We start from the raw sequence: 26,990 nt of genomic DNA, 5'->3' as shown, positions 1-26,990 counted from the left end.
AGTCACCCAGGGTCTGGTGTGGGTATGAGTGTAGAGGATGGGGGTATGCCGGGCCTGGGCCATCCCAGGCAGGCCCGCTGGACCCTGATGCTACTCCTATCCACTGCCATGTATGGTGCCCACGCCCCATTGCTGGCACTGTGCCATGTGGACGGCCGAGTGCCCTTCCGACCCTCCTCAGCCGTGCTGCTGACTGAGCTGACCAAGCTACTGTTATGCGCCTTCTCCCTTCTGGTAGGCTGGCAAGCATGGCCCCAGGGGGCCCCACCCTGGCGCCAGGCTGCTCCCTTCGCAGTATCAGCCTTGCTGTATGGCGCTAACAACAACCTAGTGATTTATCTTCAGCGTTACATGGACCCCAGCACCTACCAAGTGCTGAGCAATCTCAAGATTGGAAGCACGGCTGTGCTCTACTGCCTCTGCCTCCGGCACCGCCTCTCTGTGCGTCAGGTGTTAGCGCTGCTGCTGCTGATGGCTGCGGGGGCCTGCTGTGCAGCAGGCGGCCTTCAAGTTCCTGGGAACACCGTTCCCAGTCCCTCTCCAGCAGCTGCTGCAAGCCCCATGCCCCTGCATATCACTCCGCTGGGCCTCCTGCTCCTCATCCTGTACTGCCTCATCTCAGGCTTGTCTTCAGTGTACACAGAGCTGCTCATGAAGCGACAGCGGCTGCCCCTGGCACTTCAGAACCTCTTCCTCTACACTTTTGGTGTGCTCCTGAATCTAGGTCTGCATGCTGGCGGCGGCCCCGGCCCAGGCCTTCTGGAAGGTTTCTCAGGATGGGCAGCACTCGTGGTGCTGAGCCAGGCACTAAATGGACTGCTCATGTCCGCTGTCATGAAGCACGGCAGCAGCATCACACGCCTCTTTGTGGTGTCCTGCTCACTGGTGGTCAACGCCGTGCTCTCAGCAGTCCTGCTACGGCTGCAGCTCACAGCCGCCTTCTTCCTGGCCACATTACTCATTGGCCTGGCCGTGCGCCTGTACTATGGTAGCCGCTAGTCCCTGACAACTTCCACCCTGATTCCGGACCCTGTAGATTGGGCGCCTCCACCAGACCCCTCTCCCAGCCTTCCTCCCCCTCCCATCAGCAGCCCTGTAACAAGTGCCTTGTGAGAAAAGCTGGAGAAGTGAGAGCAGCCAGGTTATTCTCTGGAGATCAGTGGATGAAGGGGTACCCCTAGGAGATGTGAAGAGTGAGTTTGGTTAAGGAAATGCTTACCATCCCCCACCCCAACCAAGTTCTTCCAGACTAAAGAATTAAGGTAACATCAATACCTAGGCCTGAGAAGTGACCCCATCCTTGATGGGCAACTCCCTGCCTTGTCCTGCATGAACAGAGTTGATGAAAGTGGGGTGTGGGCAACAAGTGACTTTCCTTGCCTACTTTAGTCACCCAACAGTGGCTACTGCCTACAGTAGCCACTGGAGCTGGCCACTCCAGCCCAGCCATGGTACATGACTCTTCCATAAGAGATACCTACTTTCATGCAAGAAGGCCCTGTTGCCACAGATTATACAACCATTACCCCAGCCACTTTGACAATTTCCCCCAGTTCCAGCAATGCCTAGAGACATGCTCCCTGCCCTTTCCACAGTGCTGCTCCCCACACCTAGCCTTTGTTCTGGAAACCCCAGAGAGGGCTGGGCTTGACTCATCTCAGGGAATGTAGCCCCTGGGCCCTGGCTTAAGCCAACACTCCTGACCTCTCTGTTCACTCTGAGGGCTGTCTTGAAGCCTGCTACCCACTCTGAGGCTCCTGGGAGGTACCATGCTTCCCACTCTGGGTCCTGCCCCTGCCTAGCAGTCTCCCAGCTCCCAACAGCCTGGGGAAGCTCTGCACAGAGTGACCTGAGACCAGGTACAGGAAACCTGTAGCTCAATCAGTGTCTCTTTAACCGCATAAGCAATAAAGTCTTAATAAAGTTTTCTAGGCTGTAGGGTGGTTCCTACAACCACAGCCACGATTGTCTTGTGTCTTCTGTCTAACAATTTTGTTCTTCTGGGGTCCTGAGTATTTTAATTCTGGGGTAACTTTTATTTTATTTTATTTATTTATTTATTTATTTTTTGAGACGGAAGTCTCACTCGTTCACAGGCCAGACTGCAGTGGTGCGATCTCTGCTCACTGCAAACTCCACCTCCCGGGTTCACGCTATTCTCCTGCCTCAGCCTCCTGAGTGGCTGGGACTACAGGCGCCCACCACTGCGCCTGGCTAATTTTTTTATATTTTTAGTAGAGACGGGGTTTCACCGTGTTAGCCAGGATGGTCTCCATCTCCTGACCTTGTGATCCGCCCGCCTCAGCCTCCCAAAGTGCTGGGATTACAGGCGTGAGCCACTGCGCTTGGCCTGGGGTAACTTTTAGACTAAGAAAAAATTGTTTTCTCCAAGCTGTTGCCAGTGGCATTATTTCCTGTGAGAGCTCCATGGAGCTGAGACATTTCCCTGTCACAGAGCTTTTGAAATTTCCCTGGAGCACAAAACTTGGGCCCAGGGGAATGCGGAAGGAGTCTTGGGAACAGCAGGTTCGGGGCTCAGCAGGACAAATTAGACTCTAGGCCAAAAAACTCTAAGAAATACGATGTGGTTTTGGTTTTCATTTCCTCTGGTTCCCTCACAGACAATTCCTGCCTGTCATCTGTCTTAAAATCATGGCCAGGGGAATGTCAGGCCCTGATTCTATGATAGAATATATGGTGAGTTTCTAAAAAAAGCAAAGGTGGGTGGGGATGGGGGGCACCTAGGCTTATCTCAGACCTATTAAAGCAGAATCTTAGGGAGTAGTGTCTGGGAATCTTTTTCTTCTTTCTCTTAAGCTTCCTAGGTGGTTCTGATGCACCCAGAAGCTTGTAAGCCACTACTGTGCAGTGTAGAACTATGGACAGACTTGAATTTGAATTCTGGCTCTTCCACTTAGCTGACTGTTCTTGGGCAGTTATTGAACCTCTTCTGGCTTTAGTTGCCTTACCCCTGAAATGAGGATCAAATGGTACCTACTATATGTGGTAGCTGGAGAGGCTAAATAAAATAATATTAGGCACTTAGTAAGGACTGGAACAATGAGACATGGTTCGTGTTATTAATTATCCATGTTGAGGATCAGCTTGGTTTTATCTCACCTTTCTCTCCCTTCTAGGACCCTCCAGAATGAGGAGACAGGAAACTTCCTCTAAAGGGTTCCTGATCAGGTTTCTCCCCAGGACGGTCCAGCATGACTGCCCCCAGCCTAGTCTGCACCCTGCCGAAGTTGCTGGTTCTGAGCTAGGAGCTCCTGATTCTGTGTGGCCAGGTTGATGGCTTCTTCCAGGATGCCCGCCAGCAGGCTGCAGTGACGATGCTCTGTGGTCATGGCCCGTTCCTCCCACTGGCCCTGCCAGGCTCGGAATACCTGTACCCAGATTCAGAGATACCTGTCACTTAGCCAGCCTTGGAGCCAGCTCAAGGCCTGCCCTCCATCCCCACTAACCCGCAGCACATGGTGTGTCTGAGCTCGAGTGGCCTGCACATGCAGGTCATAGAGGGCTGCCAGGTCCTGCTCTGCCGTGTCCCGCTCTTCCTGAAGGGCCTCCAGCTGGAATCTCAGCACCATCTGTTCCTGCTGCCATCTCTGCCTCTCCTTGCAGGCCTTCAGTGATAACATACTCTTTGTTGAGCGCCACCTGTGTGCCAGGCTCTGTGCTAAATACTTCAAGTGTATTATTTTATCCAATAACAACCATATGTGGCATTGTCGTCTTACAGATTTGACAACAGTGAATCAGAGAAGTGACCTAACTTGCCCAAATTCTCATGGCTAGTGAAGGTCAGAGCTGACATGGCACATGCCTTTCAATGGTTTGCAACTCTCCTTGGGGTAAAATCCAAAGCCAGAGCTGTGGCACACACTTGTCTCTTTAGCCTTGCTTCTGACTACGCACGTGTTCAGCTCCAGCCAGATTGGAGAATTTGCAGTTTACAGGACCCACTTTGCCATTGCTTCCCTCTGAACCTTTGCTCTGTCTTGTCTTCTCTGAGAACATGTCACCACTCCAACCACCCCCACCACATACACGTTATGTTTCTTAATTTGTTCAAATAAGTTGTATTTATGAGTGCCTTGATGTGATGAGCAGTAACTGCCCTTGTGAAGCTCAGTGTCCAGTGAATTCCCCTGGCTGATTTCTGCCTGCCCTTTAAGGCTCAACTTAGATGCCACCTCCTCTGATCCACTCCAGCCTGGATCAGATATGCCTTTTTGGTCCCACATGCCCCTAACTCCCCAGACCCATCACTTAGCACTGAGAATTGCCTCATCTATCCCTGACAAGTCTGTGAGGGCCATGAGAGAGAGTATGAACCAGTCGGTTGTGACTGATGATGGATCCCAGCCCTAGCACAGTACCTGGACCAATTAGAGCCTCAAGTCCTCTATTTGACTCTCCTTACCTCCTCTTCAGTCACCAGGTCTTTGATCTGGTCATCTGCGACCTCCTCCTTCTGTTCCAAATGCTTCAGCTTCTCTCGAATCCAAATTTGGTGCTGCTCCCTCAGTCTCTGCCTCCGGGCCTGGGCCAAGAAGAACTGCAGGGCCACATCTGGTACCTGCTGGGCTCAGTCAGAAGTCCATGTGTGTGCGCAGATTTAGGACCAGAGCCCAACTTTTCCAATACCTCATCACCAGGGCTGCTGCCAGAATAACATCCAGGACCTAACTGGCCTGGAAGAGCTTGTAGCATGGGCAGAGACTTAGGAGGCCATGGTGGGAAGAGGAAGGTAGTGGCTCTGCCAAGAGGTGCCATAGTGCCCCTAAGGATCCTATACCCTTAATCCAATAAGTAGGAAAACAGTCCCTCCCCATGGCCCTCCCTTAGGGGTCTAGTCACCCTCAGGTCCTTTATTTGTCAAAAACTTCACATTTCTCCTTGATAGTGGGGCAGGGTAAGCAGAGGCACATTAGCTGGGCTCTGCAGCTCTTCACTCCCCCTATGGCTTCCAGTCATTCCTGGGGTACATGAGGTATTACCTGCTCCTTAGGGTGCCTGAGAGGATTCTTTTGGTGGAGCCCACACCTTAGAGTTGCCGTTCTTCCTGCCACTAGAGGAAAATGTAATGAATCACACCAAAGGCAGAGAATACCTCCCACTCCCAGCTCATCCCCAAGTCCCAGACCCACCTTGGGGCTCTCCCTCAAGGCATGGGCTCTGGCTTACTGGTGACTCTATCACCTGCTGAGAAGATATTAGAAGTGACCATTCCACACCTTTTCTCCCAGGACAGTGTAGGTTAAGATCAGGGCTTGGAAATCAGACAGATCAGGGTCCCAGCTCCTCCTCTTCTTAGCTGAATGACCTCGAGCAGGTGACTGGCCTAGTCTCCATGTGCTTCTCTATCAAATCGAGCTGATAAAAGTTGTAGAGAGAATGAAGTGAAGTACTGCACCGAAAGCACTGAGCAGTAAGGCTCTTGCTCAATAAATAGGAGCTACCATGCCTGATTCCCAAGCCCCAAGGCTGTAAAAACAAGTTGTAAGCAATTATGAAAAAAGACGAGAAAGGCCAGAAGAGGCTGGACAGGGGCAGGATTTCAACCACCCTGTGATAAATCATGGAAGACCAGAAAGGCCATGCAGCCTAAGGAGATGAAAGAGCACTAGATTAGGAGTCTAAGGACTTGAGTGTGATTATACTTTTGCTGCTCCCGATTACACCTGTGACCCCAGGCTCACAGGTCTCACATCTTTTCTTTTCTTTTTCTTTTTTATGACAGAGTCTCGCTGTGTCACCCAGGGTGGAGTACAGTGGTGCAATCTCAGCTCACTTCAACCTGCGCCTCCCAGGTTCAGGTGGCTCTCCCACCTCAGCCTCCTGAGTAACTGGGACTACAAGCATGCGCCACCATGCATGGCTAATTTTTGTATTTTTGAGTAGAGATGGGGTTTCACCTTGAGAGGGCTCCCAGCCCTCTCACATCTTTTCTTTTCTTTTCTCTTTTTTCTTTCTTTCTTTCTTTCTTTTTTTTTTTTTTTTTTTTTTGAGATGGAGTTTCACTCTTGATGCCCAGGTTGGAGTCCAATGGCATGATCTCGGCTCACTGCAACCTCTGCTTCCTGGGTTCAAGTGATCCTCCTGCCTCAGACTCCCAAGTAGCTGAGACTACAGGCATGCACCACCACACCAGGCTAATTTTCGTATTTTCAGTAGAGACAGGATTTCTCCAAGTTGGCCAGGCTGGTCTCGAACTCCTGACCTCAGGTGATCCACCCACCTCGGCCTCCCAAAGTGCTGGGATTATAGGCATGAGCCACCATGCTCAGCCTCACATCTTTTCTTTAAGCCTCAGTTTGCTCACCTGAAAAGGACACAGTATTCTTTCCTGCTTAAAATACTTCTGTGGCTCACCTGTGACCTTTAAGACAAAATCCAAACATCTCTGTTTTACAAAGCCCTGTGTGACCTGGCCCCTGCTGTCCTCTCCAGTCCTTCTCTCCTGACTCTCCCTCAAGTTCTATTCTCCAACAAATTGAGCTGCTTGCACTACCTCAAGGGGACCAAGCACTTTCTTGCCTCTGAGTCTTTGCCTGTCATTCTCTCTGCCTTCAGGTTGTTCACTCATCTTTGTTGACCTCCTTCAGGAATCACTTCCTCCATGAAGTCTTCCATCCCTCTCTTGCCAAGGCTAATTTAGATGCCCCACAGAACTCTGTTTATAAGCCTTTCAGAGCACCGATGATGGTGGTGTAATTGTTTCTTCCCAGGAGATTATAAACTCCATGAGGGCAGGGAATTCCCAGGGCCTATGTGGCACTGGGCCCAGCACACAGTGGGTGGTCAGTGTTTGGGAATCAATAAGTCAATGAGTGAATGGAGGTCTTCCTCAAAGTGCTTTGGAAAGAAGACAAGAAGGCAGACACAAATGTGGCTCCCAAAAGGGTGAATGCGAAGACATACCTGTGGCTCTGGAAGCCTCATCGCCTCAGTTCTGGCTCCTTGGAGCATCTTTCTTCTTGGGTGCTGGCTCCACGCTTTTACCACCTATGGAGAAAGGGTTCAAGGTGGGTACTGGCCATGGCTGGCCCAGATGCCCTCCGGCTTCACCTTGCTCACCTCTAACTCCTGCAGTGCTCTTCCCAGCTGGCTTAGCCCACTGTATGTCAGGGTGTCCTCAAGGAGGCCTAAACGCAGGGGCCTCAGGCCAGCCCGGCGGGCCCGAGCCTCTTCTACTGCATCCCACAGGGTGGGCCTCACCTGTTTCACCTGCATCCTCCTTCTTGAGGCCCCCAACAGAGCAGCCTGGAGCAAACTGAGGGAGCTACCTAGTAAAGGGACACTCCAAGTGAATTACTCCTTCCTGTGGACTCCAAAGCACGCGGCCTGTAATACTTTTACTTTTTGTTAGTAGTACTATTCATAAAAATATCTAACCCCCTCTAGGCTTTTACATGTGCTTGATGACACTTCACTAAGGCTGTTCATGGATTGCCTCTTTTTATCCACACAACACTCCAATCAGGCAGAAGCTGTAATCTATCCTGCCTCCCCCGACATTTTCCAGATGAGGCAATCGAAGCTCAAAGAGGTCAAGCAACTTCTTGGCAAGTGGCAGAGCCAAAACTCAAGCCCATGCCCTTCATCATGATACCAAACTGGCCTGAAGGTAAACACGTTTGGCCCTCACTGCTTTATCCTTGTGGGTGTGAACTGCTCTAACTTATCTTCCTCATTCCAAGGGACCTTGCACAGGGGAGGTCTGGGAACTTGCTAGCCAAATGAATGTGTGTTTGTTGATTTTGGAGACGAGGGCCAGACATTTTTTACTCTTTTATTATGGAAAATTTCAAACATACACAAAGTATAGGAAATCCTGTGTACCTGTCACCTAGCTTTGACAGTTATCAACTCATGCCATTTCTGTTTGATCAATACCCCCACCTCGACCTCCCCCAAATCCCTGACATCATAACATTTCAGAGGCTTGATTTTTTTTCTTTTTTTCTGCCAGCATCTACATTAAGGACACAGAGGGTTTTTTTTTTATTTTTTTTATTTTTTTGAGATGGAGTCCCGCTCTATCGCCCAGGCTAGAGTGCAGTAGCACGATCTTGGCTCACTGCAACCTCTGCCTCCCAGGTTCAAGCAGCTCTTCTGCCTCAGCCTCCCAAGTAGCTGGGACTACAGGCGCCCGCCACCATGCCCAGCTAATTTTTGTATATTTAGTAGAGATGGAGTTTCACCATGTTGGCCAGGCTAGTGGCCTGGCCAACGAACTCCTGACCTCAGGTGATCTGCCCATGTCAGCCTCCCAAAATACTGGGATTGCAGGCATGAGCCGCCGCACTCAGCTGAGGCTTGATTTTTAACGGGTGTATGAAAATAAGAGACTCCCTTCTCTTCTCTTATCTCTCTCTCTTCATCTATAAATTAGGCCTGCCTCTCTTTCCTTATTTGTAAATTATATCTGCCTCATGGGGTTTTGGTAAGAATCAAAGGCATTTGTGCAAAAATGCTTGGTAAGTGGTTTAAGGCCTCTGAAGGGTGAGGGGTTACTTTCACTGTTGACCTTGCTTTGCCTCCCCAGTCTCTGTCAGTCTAGGCATTCTGGGGCCCTCTTGGAGAGTCAGGCTCTCTCTCTGGGCTGGAGTTGGGGCTGAGGTTGGTTGGGTGATGGGTGAGGCAGGCCTAAGGACAGATCTCAGAGCTTCCCAAAGAACCCCACACTCTCCCCCTGGCCACCTTGGGGGTCCAGGCGAAGAAGCAGGCCACTGTAGTTGTTTCCTCCCAAAAGCTGTGAGACAATCCATGGTAAAGAGCCCTCCGCCTCCTCACCAACAACTTCACCAGCCAACACCCGCAGCAGGGGGCAGTCTCTGCAAGAGGGAGAGGAAGAAAGGCGATGTCCACTGGTGGATGGGGAAAGAAACTGGACAGAGTTACACTCTGATGGAAAGGGCAACTATTTCCAGAAACTTTTGTGCATTACCAGACAGATTTGAAACATCATACAGATCTCTATTTTATTAGTATTACTTTTTGAGTTACAAAAGTAATACATTCTCCATGGGCATGGTGGCTCACACCTATAATCCCAGCACTTTGGGAGGCCGAGGCTGGCAGATCACTTGAGGTCAGGAGTTCGAGACCAGCCTGGCTGACATAGTGAAACCTTGTCTCTACTAAAAATACAAAAATTAGCCAGATGTAGTAGCACACACCTGTAATCCCAGCTACTAGAGAGGCTGAGGCAGGAGAATTGCTTGAATCCAGAGAGCAGAGGTTTCAGTGAGCCAAGATCACACCACTGCCTGCCCTCCAGCCTGGGCAATAAAGTGAGAGTCTGTCTCAAAAATACAAACAAATTTTTAAAAAAGAAGTAATAGATTCTCACGGTAAAAAATTTAAATTGTGTACCTGACAAGTGACTTGTACCCAGAATATATAAAGAGCTCTTACAACTCAATAATAGAAAGACAAATAACCCAATTTTAAAATGGGCAAAAGAAGATGACATCAGTGAAAATCACAGAGTAGGGAACTCCAGGAGTCCATCCATCCCCAGAAATACCTAGCAAAAATTGCCAGAAACAACCTTATTTTAACTCTGAAAGATAGAGGTTTACAGCAACAAATGCTTAACCAGGAGAGGCAATTTAAACATCGTAGGAGATCTCTGTGGTGTTTTAACTTACCCTCGCTTCAACCCCTCCCCAGCACAGGGCTAATCTTGAAGACAGTAGCCCAAATTTCTGGTGGGGGTTCCTGGTTAGGAAGGGAGCAGAGAAGATCTTGTTCCCAATGAATCGTGTTTATCTTTTTTGATTTTCTGGAGTTTCCCCCCAAGAACTGATGAAAGGGAAATCTCTTTGCTTCACCTGTCTCAGAACTCTCTCAAGGCAGAGCAGCTACACAGAGGATGTTCCCTGGAAACTGTTGAAGAACAAAAGAACAAGGCACTGCTGCCTGAAGCAAAAATAACAGTTGAGGCAGTTGACACCCTGAAAGACTGGGAAAAGTTTGGAAGTGATATTTTTGGGAGAATAAGGGCTTCAGAAAGTTCCCATGTGAACCAGAGAGTGTAGAAAGCACACCCAGGGTAGGACTCATGTGCAGAAAAGGCCCAATAAGACAATAAGCTTTCATCTCTGTCTGGTATTTGGGCTCAGCACAAGCAGGAAGTGAAGGCTAAAACAGAGCTGTAAATTGCCTGGCTAAGCTTAGGAGTGACTCCACACAGCCAATCTGCAAAGACCTGGAAAAGTTTTTCTTTTTCTTTTTTCCTTCCTTCCTTCCTTTGTTTTCTTTTTCATATTCTTCTTTATTCTTTTCGTTTCTTTTTTATTTGTTTCTTTCTTCTTCCTTTTTAAAAAACAAAACAAAACTTTTTTTTTGGTCGCAGGCATTTAAGGAATTCTATGTTAGGTCACTGGCTAACAACTAAAATAACAAAATGAAGGCTTCAGTGAATACAAAGAATACAGTCTTCGGAAAAAAAAAAAAAAAACAACAACCCACAAAGATAAAGAGAGAATCTTGAAAACAGCAAGAGGGAAGCAGTTTATTATGTGCAATGGATCTTCAATAAGACTAAAAACAGATTTATCCCCAGAAACCATGGAGATAACATAAAGTTGGCCCTTTATATCCATAGGCTCTGCATCTGTGGATTCAAGCAAGCACGAATCAAAAATATTTGGGAGAAAAATGGTTTTGTCTGTACTGAGCATGTACAGACTCTTTCTTGTCATGATTCCCTAGACAATACAGTATAACAATTTACATAACATTTACATTGTATTAGGAATTATAAGTAATCTAGAGATGACTTAAAGTATGTGGGAGGATGTACGTAGGTTATGTGCAAATACTATAACATTTTATTTTTTATTTTTATTAGTTTTTTTGTGTGTGTTGTTGTTGTTGTTTTCCTTTTTAGATAGAGTCTCGCTCTGTCACCCAGGCTGGAGTGCAGTGGTGTGATCTCAGCTCACTGCAACCTCCACCTCCCGGGTTCAAGCAATTTTCCTGCCTTGACCTCCCCAGTAGCTGGGATTACAGGCACCCACCACCACGCCCAGCTTATTTTTATATTTTTGGTAGATACGGGGTTTCACCACGATGGCCAGGCTGGTCTCAAATTCCTGACCTCAGGTGATCCACCTGCCTTGGCCTCCCAAGGTGCTGGGATTATAGGCGGGAGCCATGGTGCCCACCTAATTTTTGTGTTTTTAGTAGAGACAGGGTTTCACCATGTTGGCCAGACTGGTCTCAAATTCCTGACCTCAAGTGATCCACCCACAGTGGCCTCCCAAAGTGCTGGGATTACAGGTGTGAGCGCCACACCCAGTTATTTTTATCAGTATTTTTTTAGATAGGGTCTTGCTCTGTCACCCAGGCTGGAGTGCAGTGGTGTGATCATGGCTCACTGAAGCCTTGACCTCCTGGACTCAAGCTATCGCTTCAGCCCCTCAAGTAGCTATTATTACTGTTTTTTACAGTCTTTTTTATTTTTATTTTTTGTAGTGACAAGATCTCACTATGTTGCCCAGCCTGGTCTCAAACTCCTGGGCTCAAGCAGTCCTTCTGCTTTGGCATCCCAAAGGCTGGAATTACAGGCATGAGCCACTGTGCCTAGCCCACACCATTTTATATAAGACACTTGAACATCTGTGAATGTTGATACCTGCGGGGGGATCCTGGAGCGAATCCCCAAAAAGATACAAAGAGACAACGGTATTTAAAGTGCTTAAAAAAAATCCTGCCAATCAAGAATTATATATCTGGCAAAACTATCCTTCAAAAATGAAGGCAAAATTATGACACTCCCAGATAAATCAAAGCTGAAGTAATTCATCAATAGTAGACTTGCCTTAACAAAAATGCTGAAGAGAGTCCATCAACCCAAAATGAAAGGACACTAGACAGTAACTTGAAGCCATATAAATAAATAAGGAACAATAATAAGGTAACTACATGTGTAAATATAAAAGCCCATAATATTGCATTTTTTGTTTGTAACTCCTCTTTTTTGCCCATAGGATTTAAAAAACAAATGCATAAAACAATAATTGTAAACCTATGATAATGGGCACACAATGTATAAAGATGTAATTTGTGACATTAGCAACATAATGGGAAAAGATGCAGATGTATAGGGGTAAAATCTTTATAGATATTGAAGCTAAGTTGGTATTAATTCAAGCTGGATTGCTATATGGTTTTTGTTTGTTTGTTTGTTTGTTTGTTTGTTTGTTTTAGATGAGGTCTCACTATGTTGCCCAAGCTGGTTTCAAACTTCTGGGTTCAAAAGATCCTCCTGCCTCAGCCTCCCGAGTAGCTGGGATTACAGGTGCATACCATTGTGCCTGGTGAGACTGTTTTAAATTTAAGATATTAGCCGGACATGGTGGCCCACGACTGTAATCCCAGCACTTTGGGAGGCTGTGGGCAGATCACGAGGTCAAGAGATCAGGACCATCCTGGCCAACATGGTGAAACCCCATCTCTACTAAAAAATACAAAAATTAGCTGCACCTGTAGTCCCAGCTACTCGGGAGGCTGAGGCAGGAGACTCGCTTGAACCCGGGAGGCGGAGGTTGCAGTGAGCTGAGATCACGCCACTGCACTCCAGCCTGGAGACAGAGAGAGACTCTGTCTCTAAATAAATAAATTAAATAAATGAAATTTAAGATATTAATTGTAATCTCCAAAATGGCCACAAGGAAAATAAGTGGGGTTTTTTTGTTTGTTTGTTTTGTTTTTTTAGACAGGGTATCACTCTGTCAGCCAGGCTAGAGTGTAGTGGCACGATCACGGCTCACTGCAGCCTCAACTTTCCAGGCTCCAGTGATCCTCCCACTTCAGCTTCCTGAGTAGCTAGGACCACAGGCCTGCACCACCATGCCTGTCCAATAGAAAAATAACCTTTAAAAATATGGAAAAACCCCCTGTTCACTTTTTAAAATGGATTTATGTCTTTATTGCTCATTAATTGGGGCAAAGGAAATATCCTTTTAAAACTCAGGCAAACTGAGTGTTTGTCTTGTATCCTGTCAGAGGAAAGAAATTGAAAAAGAAAAAAAAAGGAAAAAATATCAAAAAGGTAACGTGAAAAAAAATCAACACAGCACATTGCAAAAAATCAATTAAATACAAAAGGCAATATTAGAGGAATTAAGAAACAAAAATATATAGCCAAATAGCAAGATGGCAGGGGTAAGTATTTGTTATCAGTGATCACTTTAAAGGTAAATGGAATAAACTCCCCAATTAAATAACAAAGTTTGGAAGAATAGGTCTTTTTTTTTTTGGTTGGAAGAATAGATTGAAAAAAAAAAAAAAAAACATAATTTATCTATGTGTTGTCTACAAGAGACTCACTTTATTTTCTTTATTTTTTTAAGAGACAGGGTCTCACCCTGTTGCCTAGGCTGGAGTACAGTGATGTGATCAAGGCTCACTGCAGCCTCAACCTCCCGGGCTCTAATGATCCTCCTGCCTCAGCCTCCAAGTAGCTGGAGCTACAGGTATGTGCCACTATACCTAGTTATTTTTATTTTTTGTAGATATGGGATCTTATTATGTTGCCTAGTCTGGTTTCAAACTTCTGAACTCAAGTGATTCTTCTACCTTGGCCTCCAAAAGTGTTGGGATTACAGGCATGAGCTGCCATGCCCAGCCAAGACCCACTTTAGATCCAAAGACACAAATAGGTTAAAAGTAAGAAGATGGAAAAAGATATAAAAGAGTCTGTAGTGGCTATATAAATATCACACCAAATAGACTGTAAGTCAAAAATTGTTACAAGAGACAAAGAAGTACATTATATATTCATAAAAGGTTCAACTCATCAAAAAGATAAAACAAATATAAACATGTATGCACTTGACAAAAGACCAAATATGCGAAGCAAAAGTGGACAGAAATGAAGGGAGAAATAGATAGTTCTACAGTAATAGTTGGAGACTTCAATACTCTACTTTCTTTTCTTTTCTTTTTCTTTTTTTGAGAAAAGGTCTCACTATTATTGCCCAGGCTGGTCTTGAATTCCTAGGCTCAAGCGATCCTCCTGCCTCAGCCTCCTGAGTAGCTGGGATTACAGGTGCATGCCACTGCACCCAGCTTCCCCAGTTTCAGTACTAAGTAGAACAAGTAGACAAATGATCAAAAAGGAAGTAGAGGACTTAAGTAACACTAAACAATTCAGACCTAAGAGACATGTTTAGAACACTCAATCCCAAAATAACAGAATACACATTCTTCTGAAGTGCGTGGAACATTCTCCAAAGCAGACCATATGCTAGGCCACAAAGCAAGTGTCAATCATATTTAAAAATTAAAATCACACAAAGTATCTTCTCTAGCCATAGTGGAATAAACTAGAAATGAGTAACAGAAGAGAAACTGGAAAATTCACAACTATGTAGAAATTAAACAACCAATGGGTCAGAAGAGAAATCACACAGAGAGTTAGAAAATACTTTCAGAAGAATGAAAACAAAAACACAACATATCAATACTTACGTGATGAAGCAAAAGTAGTGCTCAGAGCGAAATTTGTAAGTATAAACACCTACATGAAAAAGGAAGCTCTGAAACCAGTAATTTAACTGGACACCTCAAGGAACTAGAAAAAGAGAAAAATAAACCCAAAGCTAACAGAAGAAAGAAAAGAATAGAGATCCAAACAGAGATAAGTGAAAAAGAGAATATAAAATAATAGAAAATCAATGAAACCAAAGTTGACTCCTTGAAAAAAAAGTTTTAAATGAGCAGGAGTGGTAGCTATGGAGCCCCTGGAGAAGAAAGAAACGCAGGTTGCTGCATGGTTAAAATAAATATTTGGAGATCATCGCATTCCACAGTATGATGTGAACCCACGGACCACAGAGATTTTACATCACCTTTCAGAACCCAACAGGGTCCGGGACAGGGATGACTACCTGGTAATAGAGGACTTGAAGCAGAAAGCAAGTGAATACAAGTCAGAAGCCTAGTATCTTCAAGACCTTCTCATGGATAGTGTGAATTTTTCCCCTGCCAATTTCTCTAGCACTGTTTCCAGGTATCTGAATGCTTTGGTTGACAGTGTAGTGGCCCTTGAAACAAAGGATGACTTACCAGCTAGTTTTATCCTTGCAGTGAATGATTTGACCTCTGATCTCTTTCGCACCAAATCCGAAGGTGAAGAAATCAAGATTGAACTGGAAAAACTTGAAAAAAATCTAACTGCAACTTAATGTTTGAAAAATGTCTACAAGAGGATCTCAAGAAAGCAGAGTTGCATCTGTCCACAGAAAGGGCCAAAGTTGATACTCGTAGTCAGAACATGAACTTTCTAAAAGCAAAGTCAGAGGAATTCAGATTTGGAATCAAGGCTACAGAGGAGCAACTTTCAGCCAGAGGCATGGATGCTTCTCTGTCTCATCAGTCCTTAGTAGCACTGTCAGAGAAACTGGCCAAATTAAAGCAACAGACTATATCTTTGAAGAAAAAGTTTGAGTCCTATTTAGACTTAATGCTGAATTCCCCTCTTGCTCAAATGAAAATTGAAGAAGCAAAGCAAGAATTAGACAGCAATGAAGCTGAACTTACAAGGAGAGTAGACATGATGGAACTGTGACAATAGCCAAATTAACATCCTTTTCCCTAACAAAATAAAATGAATAGGACTTTATAGAGTTTTTTTTTCCTGTTGGCATTTCTTAATAACGAAATTTTCTGTGTTTGTAGATTACAGAATGTCATAATTAATAGAATATGGTTTCTTACTGTGTATTGCATTTTTGTTCCCAAATACATAGGTTTCATATTAAAAAGGCTTTTCTCTCTCTCTTTTTTTTTTTTTTTTTTGAGTCAGAGTCTCGCTGTGTCGCCAGGCTGGACTGCAGTGGTGTGATCTTGGCTCACTGCAACATCCGAATCCCTGGTTCAAGCAATTCTCCTTCCTCAGCCTCCCTAGTGGCTAGAATTTCCACCATGCCAACATGCCCAGCTAATTTTTGTATTTTTAGTAGAGATGGGGTTTCACCATGTTGACCAGGCTGGTCTCGATCTCCTGACCTTGTTATCCACACACCTCAGCCTCCCAAAGTGCTGGGATTACAGACACGAGCCACACTGTCTGGCCAAAAAGGCTTTTCTCTTTTAAAAAAAACTTAAAAATGGACAAACTTTTAGCTAGATTGACTAAGAAAGACAGAAGACTCATATTACTAACATTAGAAGTGAAAGTGAGGACATTGCTACCAACCTTACAGAAATAAAAATGATTACAAGAGAATGCCACAATTATACACCAACAAATTAGAGAACTTAGATGAAATGAACAAATTCCTAGAAACACACAAATGACCAAAACTGACTCCAGAAGAAATAGAAATTCTGAATAGACCTATACCAGGTAAAGACACTGAATCAGGCAGGGCACAGTGGCTCACACCTGTAATCACAGCACTTTGGGAGACCGAGGCAGGTGGATCATGAGGTCAGGAGTTTGAGACCAGCCTGACCAATATGGTGAAATCCCAACTCTACTAAAAAAATACAAAAATTAGATGGTCGTGGTGGTGCGTGCCTGTAATCCGAGATCCTCGGGAGGTTAAGGCAGGAGAATCACTTGAACAAGGGAGGCAGAGGTTGCAGTGAGCTGAGATCATGCCACTTTATTCCAGCCTGGGCAACAGAGCAAGACTCCGTCTCAAAATTAAAAAAAAAAAAAAAAAAAAAAAAAAAAGGCGAGATTGAATCAGTAATCAAAAACCTCCCAACAAAGAAAAACCCAGGACCAAATGACTTCACTGGTGAATTCTAGCAAACAGTTGAAGAATAAGTAACACCAATTCTTCTTACACTGCTCCAAAAAATAGAATAAAAAGGAAGACTTTCTAACTCATCCTATGAGGCCAACATTGCCCCAATACCAAAACCAAAGACAACACAAGAAAATAAAATTACACACTAATATCCTGTTGAATGTAGACACAAAAGCTCTCAATAAAATACTAGCCAATGGAATCCACTGAGTATTAGAAGACTTATACATCATGACCAACTGAGATTTATCCCAGGAATGCAAGGGTAGTTCAACATGAAAATAAATCAATATATAATATACCACATTAATAGAATGTAGAAAAAATCTGAGGATCATTTCAACTGATGCAGAAAAGCCTTTGACAATATCCAACATCCTTTCATGAGAAAAATACTCAACAAAATAGGAATAAAAGGGAAATTTCATAACATGATTAAGGGCATATATAGAAAAACCGACAGCCAATATCACAAGCAATGGTGAAAGACTAAAATCTTTCCCCTCAGATCAAGAATGTAAGTATGACTACTATCACCACTGCCATTCAACCTTGTATTAGAAGTTCTAGCCAGAACAATCAGGCAAGAAAAAGAAACAAAATTATTGAAATAGGAAAGGAAGAAATAAAACTATCTCAAGTTGCAAATGATATAATTTTATATACAGAACATCCTAAAAAATCCATATCCAAAAAGAACTATTAGAACTAATAATCAAATTCAGTAAAGTTGCAGAATACAAAATCAACGCGCAAAAATCAGTTGTCTAGCCAGGTGTGGTGACTCACACCTGTAATCCCAGCACTTTGGGAGGCCGAGGCAGGTGGATCACAAAGTCTGGAGTTCAATACCAGCCTGGCCAAGATGGTGAAACCCCGTCTCTACTAAAAATACAAAAAAAAATTAGCTGGGCATGGTGGCAGGCACCTGTAATCCCACCTACTCAGGAGGCTGAGGCAGAGAATTGCTTGAACTCAGAAGGCGGAGGTTGCAGTGAGCCGAGATCGTGCCACTGCACTCCAGCCTGGGCGACAGAGCAAGACTCCGTCTAAAAAAAAAAAAAAAGGAATCAGTTATGTTTCTTTTTTCTGTTTTTTGATAGGGTCTAGCTATGTCACCCAGGCTTGTATGCAGTGATGCAGTCAAGGTTCACTGCAGTCTAGACCTCCCATGTCAGCCTATTGAGTAGATGGGAGTGCAGGCATGCACCATCATGCCCAGCTAATTTTTTAATTTTTTTGTAGAGACGAGGTCTCACTATATTGCCCAGGTTGGTCTCAAACTCCTGGGCTCAAGCAATCCTCCTGGCATGGCCTCCCAAAGTGCTGGAATTGCAGGCATGAGTCACAGTGCCCAGCCTAAAATACTTACTTTCCATACACTAGAAATGAACAGTCCAAAAAGGAATTTTTTTTTTTGAGATGGAGTCTCACTCTGTTGCCCAGGCTGGAGTGCAGTGGTGTGATCTCAGATCACTGCAACCTCCACCTCCTGGGTTCAAGTGATTCTCTTGCCTCAGCCTCCCAAGTAGCTGGGACTACAGGCACCCACCACCACACCCAGCTAATTTTTTATTTTTAGTTTGAGACAGGGTTTCACCATGTTGGCTAGGCTGGTCTCGAACTTCTGACCCTAGGTGATCCACCCACCTCGGCCTCCCAAAGTGCTGGGATTACAGGTGTGAGCCACTGCGCCCGGCCCGGTAATTTTTAAAATTCCACTTCTGATAACATCAAAAATAATAAAAATACTAAGAAATAAATTTAACCAAGGAGGTGTAAACCTTATACCCTGAAAACTGCAAAACACTGCTGAAATAAAGAGAACTTAAATATATGAAAAAACAGCCTTGTGCTCATTGTTCATGAATTGGAAGACTTAATATCATGAAGATGATAGTATTCCCAACAAATCTAGAGATTCAATACAATGCCTATCAAAATCCCAATGGCTTTTTTTTTTTTTTTTTTTTTTAGAAATGGAAAAGCCAAATCCTAAAATTCCTATGGAATTGCAAGGAGCCCTGAATAGCCAAAACAATGTTGAAAAGAAGAACGAAGTTGAGGGCTGGGCGTGGTGGCTCATGCCTGTGATCCCAGCATTTTGGGAGGCCAAGGCGGGCAGATCACGAGGTCAGAAGTTCAAGACCAGCCTGACCAACATGGTGAAACCCTGTCTCTACAAAAAATACAAAAATTAGCTGGGCATGGTAGCATGCACTTGTAATCCCAGCTACTCAGGAGGCTGAGGCAGGAGAATCACTTGAACCCAGGAGGCAGAGGTTGCAGTGAGCCAAGATCACGCCACTGCACTCCAGCCTGGGCAGCAGAGCGAAACTCCATCTCAAAAAAACAAAGAACAAAGTTGAAGGACTTACACTTTTCCGTTTCAAACCTTACTACGAAGCTACAGTAAATAATATAGTGTCAGGCTAGGCCCAGTGGCTCACCCCTGTAATCCCAACACCTTGGAAGGCCAAGATGGGAGGACAGCTTGAGCCCAGGAATTTGAGACCAACCTGGGCAAAATAATGATCCCCTTATTTCTACAAAAAAAAATTTTTTTTTTAATTAGCTAGATGTGGAGGTGTGCACCTGTAGTCCCAGCTACTTGGGAGGCTGAGGCAGGAGGGTCACTTGAGCCTGAGAGGTCAAGGCTGCAGTAAGCCTTGACTGCATCACTGCATTCCAGCCTGGGTGACAGAGGGAGACCCTGTATGTAAAACAAAATTAAATTAAGTTAAATTAAATCAAAACAGTGTGGTATTGCCATGAGGATAGCCTTTGACGAGAACTGACACGTTTTCATGATTAAAAAACATTCAAGAACGTAGAAATAAAAGAAAAGTTTCACAATATGATAAAGGCTATATAAATCAATGTAATATAATTGAGAGTCTTGACATAAATCCATATATATGTGACCAACTGATTTTTGACAAGGGTGCCAGGACCAGTCAATTGGGAATAGTAGTCTCTTTAGCAAATGGTGCTGGGAGAACTGGATAGAATGAAGTTGGACGATTACTCCATACTAATACAAAAAATTAACTCAAAATGGACCAATGACCTACGTGTAAGAGATAAAGCTATAAAACTATTAGAAGAAAACGTAGGGGTGAATCTTCCTGACTTTGGATTTTGCAATGGTTGCTTAGGTATAACACCAAAAGCATGAGCAACAAAAGATAAATTGGGCTTCATAAAAATTTTAAAGTTTGGTGTATTGAAGGACACCATCAAAAAAAGTAAAAAGATAGCCAGGCGTGGTGGCAGGCACCTGTAATCCCAGCTACTTGGGAGGCTGAGGCAGGAGAATTTCTTGAACCCAAGAGGCAGAGGTTGTCAATCACGCCATTGCACTGCAGCCTGGGCAACAAGAGCAAAACTCTGTCTTTAAAAAAAAAAAAAAAAAAAAAAAAAAAGAAAGAAAAAAAGAAAGAAAGTGAAAAGATGACCTATGAAACAGAAGAAAATGTTTGCAAATCACATAACTGATAAGGGTCTAGTATACAGAATATATAAAGAACTCTTAACACAACAAGAAAGACACAAATAACCCAATTTAAAAATAGGTGAAGGATTTGAATAGACGTTTCCACAAAGAAGATCTAGAGATGGCCAACAAGCACATGAATAGCTGCTCAATATAATTAGTCATTAGGGAAATGCAAATCAAATAAAAATGAGATACCACTTCAAAACCACTAGGTTGGCCATAATCGAAAACACGGAAGATAACAAATGTTGGTAATTGTGGAGAAGTTGGAACCATCGTACATTGCTGGAGGAAATACAAAATGGTGCAGTGCTGTAGAAAGCAGTGTGGTAGTGCCTCAAAAGTTAAACATAGACTTACCATATCTATATGACCCAGCTATTCCACTCCTAGGTAAATACCCAAAATAATTGAAAAGAGGTATTCAAAGAAATACTTGTACATGAATGTTCACAGCAGCACTATTCACAATAGCCAAATGATGGAACTAGATAGTTCCACAACATTGCGAATGTACCAGGAGTCACTAAATTGTACATTATAAAATGGGTAATAGTTAATTTTATATTATGTGAACTTTACCTCGATAAAGACAAACATACAAACAACTTTTAAAACAGTTACGATATGACCCAGCAATATCACTTCTTGGTTTATGTCTGAGATAATTGAAAACACATGTCCAAATAAAAACTTATATGTGAATGTTCACAGCAACATTATTTAAAATAGCCAAAAGAGTAGCTAGGCATAGTGGCTCATGCCTGTAATCCCAGTGACTGGGGAATCTGAGACGGGAGGATTGCTTGAGGCCACGAGTTTGAGACCAGTCTGGGCAACAAAGTGAGACTACATCTCTAACAAAAGGAGAGAGAAAGAAAAGAAAAGATGTCCGGGGGCGGTGGCTCATGCCTGTAATCCCAGCACTTTGGGAGGCCGAGGCAGGTGGATCATTTGAGGTCAGGAGTTTGAGACCAGCCTGGCCAACAATGAAACCCCATCTCTACTAAAAATACAAAAATTAGCTGGGTATGATGGTGGGCGCCTGTAATCCCAGCTACTCAGGAGACTGAGGCAGGAAAATCACTTGAACCCGGGAGGCAGAGTTTGCAGTGAGCCGAGATCACGCCATTGCACTCCAGCTGACAGAGCGAGACTCCATCTCAAAAAAAAAAAAGAAAGAAAGAAAAGAAAAAAATATATATAGTAGCCAAAAGTGGAAACAATCCAAATGCCCATCAATGGATGAATGGATAAACAAAATATGGTATATCCATACAATGGAATATTATTTGTCAATAAAAAAGAACAAAGAATAAAGTTCTGATTCACACAAGTGGATAAACCTTGAAAACATTATCCTAAGTGAAAGAAGCCAGACAGGAAGACCACATATTGTATGGTTCCATTCACATGAAAAGCCCAGAGTAGCAAATCTACAGAGACAGAAAATAGATTCGTGATTGCCCTGGGCTGGGAGTGGGTGGCAGAATGAGGAATGCTTGCAGATGGAAACGGGTTTCCTTTCTGGGGTGACTTAATGTTCTAAAATTAGATAGTGCTGATCAATGCACAACGTTGTGAATGTACTAAAAAACCACTGAATTGTACATTTCAAAAGAGTGAACTTCAGTGTGTGTAAATTATATGTTAATAAATCTGTTTTTTTTTTAATAAGTATACATGATAAAAGAAAGAAAATACTTTAAAGTAGTTTGGAATTTAGGGTACATTTTCCTCTTCTTTTTTGTTTTACTGCAATTTGTTTTCAGGCACTTCTGAACTTGGCAACATTTCCGTGACATTACAAATATGCAAGCTGGTTTGAAATAACTACTTCCTGTCATTACTTCATATGTTCATAACTTTAGAGCACTTGAGTAAAGGATGTAAAGTAGGACCTGAAGATAAGACTTTTTGGGAATTTCCCAGTCTTGGCTTTGAACATTTAGGTTCTTTCCAAGTTTTCAATCTGATAGATCAGAAGAGATATAAGTAGCTGAAAAGGAATTAGTAATGTAAAAATTTAAAAAGTGGTAAAAAAAAGTCTGAAAAATTAGACAAAAATGCTTGAAGATGCTATTTGCAAAACTGTCCCTGGTGTATCAATCTGCGATTTCTTAACCCCAAAGTAAGGTTTTTCTTTGCTATTATTTTACTATCATTTATTGGAGTCTTGAAGGGCCTAAAATGTATACCTTATTCCTTCTAACAGCAGCATCTCCTTCTAATTTGTGAGTGTGTTGTCCAGGCTTTAATTAGAGAGGAAGAACCAGTGTTTTTCATATATAAACAAATTTGTTAAAGGAAATGGCTTACAAGATTGTGAATGCTGGCTAAGTAAGTCCAGAATCAGGGAGGTCATGGGCACAGACCACAAGTGTTGTCTATGAGCAGTCAGGAGGGAAAAGAGTGAGCAGAATGGAACTCCACAGGCACAAGTATAGCAGATGCCACTGCCCATGAATGGAATTTCTTTTCTTTTTCCGGGAAGCTTCAGCTTTTAAGGCCTTTTTAGTCTTCTGCTTTTAAAGCTTTTCAACTGATTGAATCGGGCTCACCCAGATCTTTCAGGATACTCTTAACATCCATCACATCTGCAAAATACCTTCACAGCAGCACCTAGCTTAAATAACTAGGGACTGTCACTGAAGCCAAGTTGACACACACACACACACACACACACCCCACACACACACACACCATCACAGTGGGTTTATCAGTAAATTTCTTCACCAGTTTCCCATAACTGGGCATTTGGTTTATATTCTTGTTGTTGCTGTTGTGTTTATAGACCTATTTAACATTATACTTACAGAAGCTTCTCTGGGGAGTTTTCAGTTTATGAATAAGGACATCAGGACCATCAGTTACAGTGAACTGCCTAAGCTGTTCTCTTATGCTGTGTACCATTAAGAATAAAAGAAAGTTTGCTCTTTTTCTGAATTGCTGTCACAGATGCGACGTGCTCTGCGGAAGCTTAGGAACATCTAAGCTACTTTAATGTACTCTCACTTAAGTCATTTAAAGATGGACAGAGGTACTGAGAACTAAGTAAATATGACAATAAGAAGTGGGAATGGCAGGGCCTTAGGTGCTCACCTGCAGACCAGAATGCTCTGTAGGGCCAGGCTGTGCCCCGAGCACATCTGGGGTGTGTGGCCGGTGTCTGATACACATCTCAGAACACAGAGTAGAACAGAACAGAATCAAAAAGCTGCTTCACCTTCAGCAACAATACATGCCAGTGTTGCTTTTCCATAGAAATAAAAAGTGATCAATTTAAAATTACATGATATTTTGTTGTAAATAATAGCTATTTTTATTAAGGTTATCTGCTAATAATGGAACAAAGATAAAATACATTTAACTTTTGCATTAAAAAAAAAAAAAAAAAAGCTGTCCCTGGTGCATTTATCAACATATGGAAAAAAAAAAACCAGTGGCTAGAGATATTTATTTATTTACGTATTTATTTCTATTTTTTGAGACTCACTCTCTCACCCAGGCTGTAGTGCTGTGGTGTGATCACGGCTCATTGCAGCCTCAACCTCCTGGGCTCAAGCCATCCTCCCACCTCAGCCTCCTGAGTAGCTGGGACTACAGATGTTGCACCACCATGCCTGGCTGATTTTTTTGGGTATTTTTTATAGAGATGGGGTTTTGGCCGGTTGCCCAGGCTGGAAAATATTTATTTTTATTTATTGGTTTCACTAATTCTCTATCCAGTTGCTTTTGACCACGTCATCTGCCAACAATGGGGCTTAACTTGTGTTCTGGGATGCTCTTATTATGGGGTTGAGGACAGGAGAGACTTTGATGCTATCTTGGGCCTTTCCCTCTGTCATTCAGCTCCCCACCTCACCCTTCAATGCAGTCAGAAGGCCCCTTCAGACTTACGGGGCTCCTGGGAGCTGCAGGATCCGTAGAGCCCCTCGCCATACACCTTGGGTCCCGGGCCCCTCAGGAGGGTCAGGCCCTGGGCAGGACACGATGAGAGTGAGCAGACAGCAGGTCCTGTGGAGAAAAGGGTGGACTCAGGCCCAATGCCTAGCGGGGATAGGGTGACAGATACTCTCTTGTCCTCACCTGCCTTCACCCGCGGTGGCCTGCAAGTACAGCTCTGAGGCAGCTTTTGAGTCAGACACCTCCACTTCAGTGGCATCTTCTACCACCCTGGAGGAAGCAGAGGCTGAGCTCAGCTCCAAAGGACCAGGTTCTGTCCAGCCCCCGAGAACCTCTATGTGGGGAGCCCTTGGAGGTCCCCATAGCCTGTAACCTCCCTAAATGTTTCTCATCCTCATGATTTTATTTTCCCTCCTGTGAACAGGGTAGTTGGGATCACTGCCATTTTACAGACGGAGAAACTGAAGTCCTGCTCAGTGAGATGCTCAAAATCACCCAGTGTGACAATGACTGAGTCGGGACATGGGGCTGGGGAATAGAGTTGAGGTGGTGTAAGCTGAAGAGGTGTAAGTGGGGTGAGGGGAGTGAGAGGGATGAGCACATGAGATGAAGGAAGAGGGTAGGAGGGGATCCTGAGAGCAGCCCTTGACCCTGTAAGCATGATCCCAAGCTCAGAGCTTTCTTCCCCTGGGGTGGCAGTGGGTGGAGACCCCAAAAGCTCAACTTCCGTGAGGCAGCCCTACCTTAAGATAAGCACCCTCAGACTCCACTGGGCCCTGAACACTTACAAGCCCAGAGGGGCCACGTCCAGCACTGACAGGTTCTCCATCCCTGAAGAGAGCAGGTCCTGGGTCCTTCCACTGGGGCTGAACTGGGTTCACACAAGCACACTTGTTATAAACTGAGCCTTTCCCTACTTTCAGCTCATATGACCCTCCTGGGGTCTAAACATGGCACCATGAGTTCAGCCTTTTTGCAGTCAGAGGAGAGGAGAACTCAGAGAGGCACACCCATGCCGATGAGCAGCAGAGTGAGGCTGGACCCACGCTCTCTGGCTCTCCATAAACCTCGGGCTCCTTCTGCATCATCGCCCTGGCCCTGGTTCCCAAGTCCCACTCTCTCCCCTCCCACAAGGGTCTCACCTGCACCAGGCTAAGAGTGCTAAGCACAGGATCAGAGCAGCTGAGGGGCAGAGCTTCCTCAAACACTATCTGCAGCAGCTAAAGTAGAGAAGCATTCAATAAGGATTAAGAAAGCATGAATCTGTCCTTTAACATTTCCTGAGAGTGAAGTCTGTGTCAATGCCCCATACTACTGGGGACATGGTATCCAGGACAGAAATAGCACCAATCTTCATGTTCACAGCAAGTCAGAAAGTGAGCAGACATTCTCAGTGGGACCTGCTGTTTGCTGCACAGGGATCCATGACAAGTTCTGAGGCAGCTATTTTAGTTTGGGGGCATTTTAATGAATCCCCCACTATAAAGCTCCCAAGTTTATAATTAGTATCACCAGGAACTGTGAAAATCAGATCTCCTTGGATATTTGATCTTTTCATGCCACCCCTCTCTAACCGTCACCCTATCAGCCCCAGCCTCCCATCTTCCTTTATTTTAATTTTTATTAAAAATTTTTTTGTTGTTTTTGTCTTTTTTTTTTTTTTTGATGGAGTTTTGTTCTTGTCGCCCAGGCTGTAGTTCAGTGGCATGATCTCGGCTCACTGCAACCTCTGCCTCACAGATTCAAGTGATTCTGCTGCCTCAGCTGCCCAAGAAGCTGGGATTACAGGTGCCCACCACCACACCCAGCTAATTTTTATATTTTTAGTAGAGATAGGATTTTGCCATGTTGGCCAGACTGGTCTCGAACTCCTGACCTCAGGTGACGCACCCACCTCAGCCTCCCGAAGTGTTGGGATTACAGGTGTGAACCACCGCACCCAGCCCCTTCCCACCTTCCATGACCTCCTAGTAGCTGCATAAATTGACCCTGGCAAAACATCCTGCGTGGACCAACAGGGTGCTTGCTGTAGGAGCCCCAGTGAGGGCTCGTGTGGGCAGGGAAGATTCTCAGAAGTCTCAGGGGGAGGCAAACCCTGAGCCGCATGAGGCCTGTGCCCTGGTGGCTCCTCTGGGACTCACCTGAGGCACAAGTCGGGGTGCCTCTGTTTCCCTCCCCCGGAGCAACAGGGCCACACTGTACCCTCGGCCCACAGAGCCCAATGTGGACTGGACACGTGCCAGCAGCTCCTGCTCTGCCTCCTGCAGGGAGACACAGGCACAATCCACTGACTCAGGTGCCCTGAGCAAAGGAGCTCTAGAGGCAGCTGGCACCCCAGGATCCAGGGGCCTGAGGGCTCCTACCCTCCTCTCATCACCCTCCCAGACCTCCTTACCTGAGCAGCATCAGGGCCCAGGACTCTGTCACAGGTGAAGCTTTGTTCCTGTGGGCAGGGCTGGGGTCGATCGTGATATTCCCGTCTTCCCCTGCACTCCCTGCCCCACTCCCCTTCCCCTCACCTGTCCCCTTCCCGCCACCACACACACAACGCCCATCCACCTGAGTCTCTAGAGTTCCAGGCTGAAGCAAACGGAGGTTTGTGGGCCCCACCAGGAGTGTGGGGCTACTGCTGTCCTCAGGGCCTGAGAAAGGTAGACTGCATATCAGCTTTCATGAGGAAAACTGGCTCTGGGAATCCTGAGTCCTGCCCTCAAGCTTTGCCTCAGTTTTCCAACCTAAGCTGGCCTAACCCTCCCCCTCTTCCAAGAGACTCTCCTGGACTACACTTCCTCTGAAATGTG

The 26,990-nt window shown here is 44.7% G+C and overlaps 3 protein-coding genes, 1 non-coding gene and 1 pseudogene across 8 annotated transcripts in view; 3 read left to right on the top strand and 2 right to left on the bottom strand.

Moving 5' to 3' along the window:
• PFDN1 (prefoldin subunit 1) overlaps positions 1–26,990 on the bottom strand; it is a 381,910-nt gene that overhangs the window by 324,064 nt on the left and 30,856 nt on the right. The gene's annotated exons all lie outside the window — the stretch shown is intronic.
• Positions 25–1,962, top strand: LOC126957326 (probable UDP-sugar transporter protein SLC35A4). Its single transcript, XM_050795073.1, has one exon. The coding sequence runs from the start codon at positions 25–27 to the stop codon at positions 997–999; it is 975 nt and encodes a 324-aa protein (XP_050651030.1). The 3' UTR covers positions 1,000–1,962.
• LOC126957319 (uncharacterized) lies at positions 1,956–25,423 on the bottom strand. Of its 4 annotated transcripts, none has more exons than XM_050795059.1 (12): positions 25,332–25,423; positions 24,978–25,060; positions 24,373–24,459; positions 24,184–24,300; positions 8,710–8,843; positions 7,084–7,292; positions 6,928–7,011; positions 5,154–5,208; positions 5,004–5,074; positions 4,427–4,585; positions 3,468–3,626; positions 1,956–3,389 (listed from the first exon to the last, which is right to left on the bottom strand). In XM_050795059.1, exons 2-12 carry the CDS (start codon positions 25,016–25,018, stop codon positions 3,228–3,230), a joined length of 1,278 nt encoding a protein of 425 aa, XP_050651016.1. In that variant the 5' UTR covers positions 25,019–25,060; positions 25,332–25,423; the 3' UTR covers positions 1,956–3,227. The 4 variants fall into 4 exon arrangements, with proteins under 4 accessions (XP_050651016.1, XP_050651017.1, XP_050651018.1 ...); XM_050795060.1 differs by having other exon boundaries at positions 4,427–4,582; XM_050795061.1 differs by having other exon boundaries at positions 5,154–5,205.
• Positions 12,912–13,037, top strand: LOC126957785 (small nucleolar RNA SNORA27). The gene has a single exon (XR_007726952.1). It is a non-coding gene; the product is annotated as a small nucleolar RNA SNORA27 (small nucleolar RNA).
• LOC126957334 (HAUS augmin-like complex subunit 1) lies at positions 14,751–15,799 on the top strand (annotated as a pseudogene). The gene has a single exon (XR_007726712.1). The product of XR_007726712.1 is annotated as an HAUS augmin-like complex subunit 1 (transcript).

Source organism: Macaca thibetana, chromosome 6, assembly GCF_024542745.1.
Source record: "Macaca thibetana thibetana isolate TM-01 chromosome 6, ASM2454274v1, whole genome shotgun sequence".
In the NCBI taxonomy this organism is placed as follows: Eukaryota; Metazoa; Chordata; class Mammalia; order Primates; family Cercopithecidae; genus Macaca; species Macaca thibetana.
The sequence above is the reverse complement of the archived record's forward strand: the minus strand, read 5'-3'. Positions and strand labels throughout refer to the sequence as shown.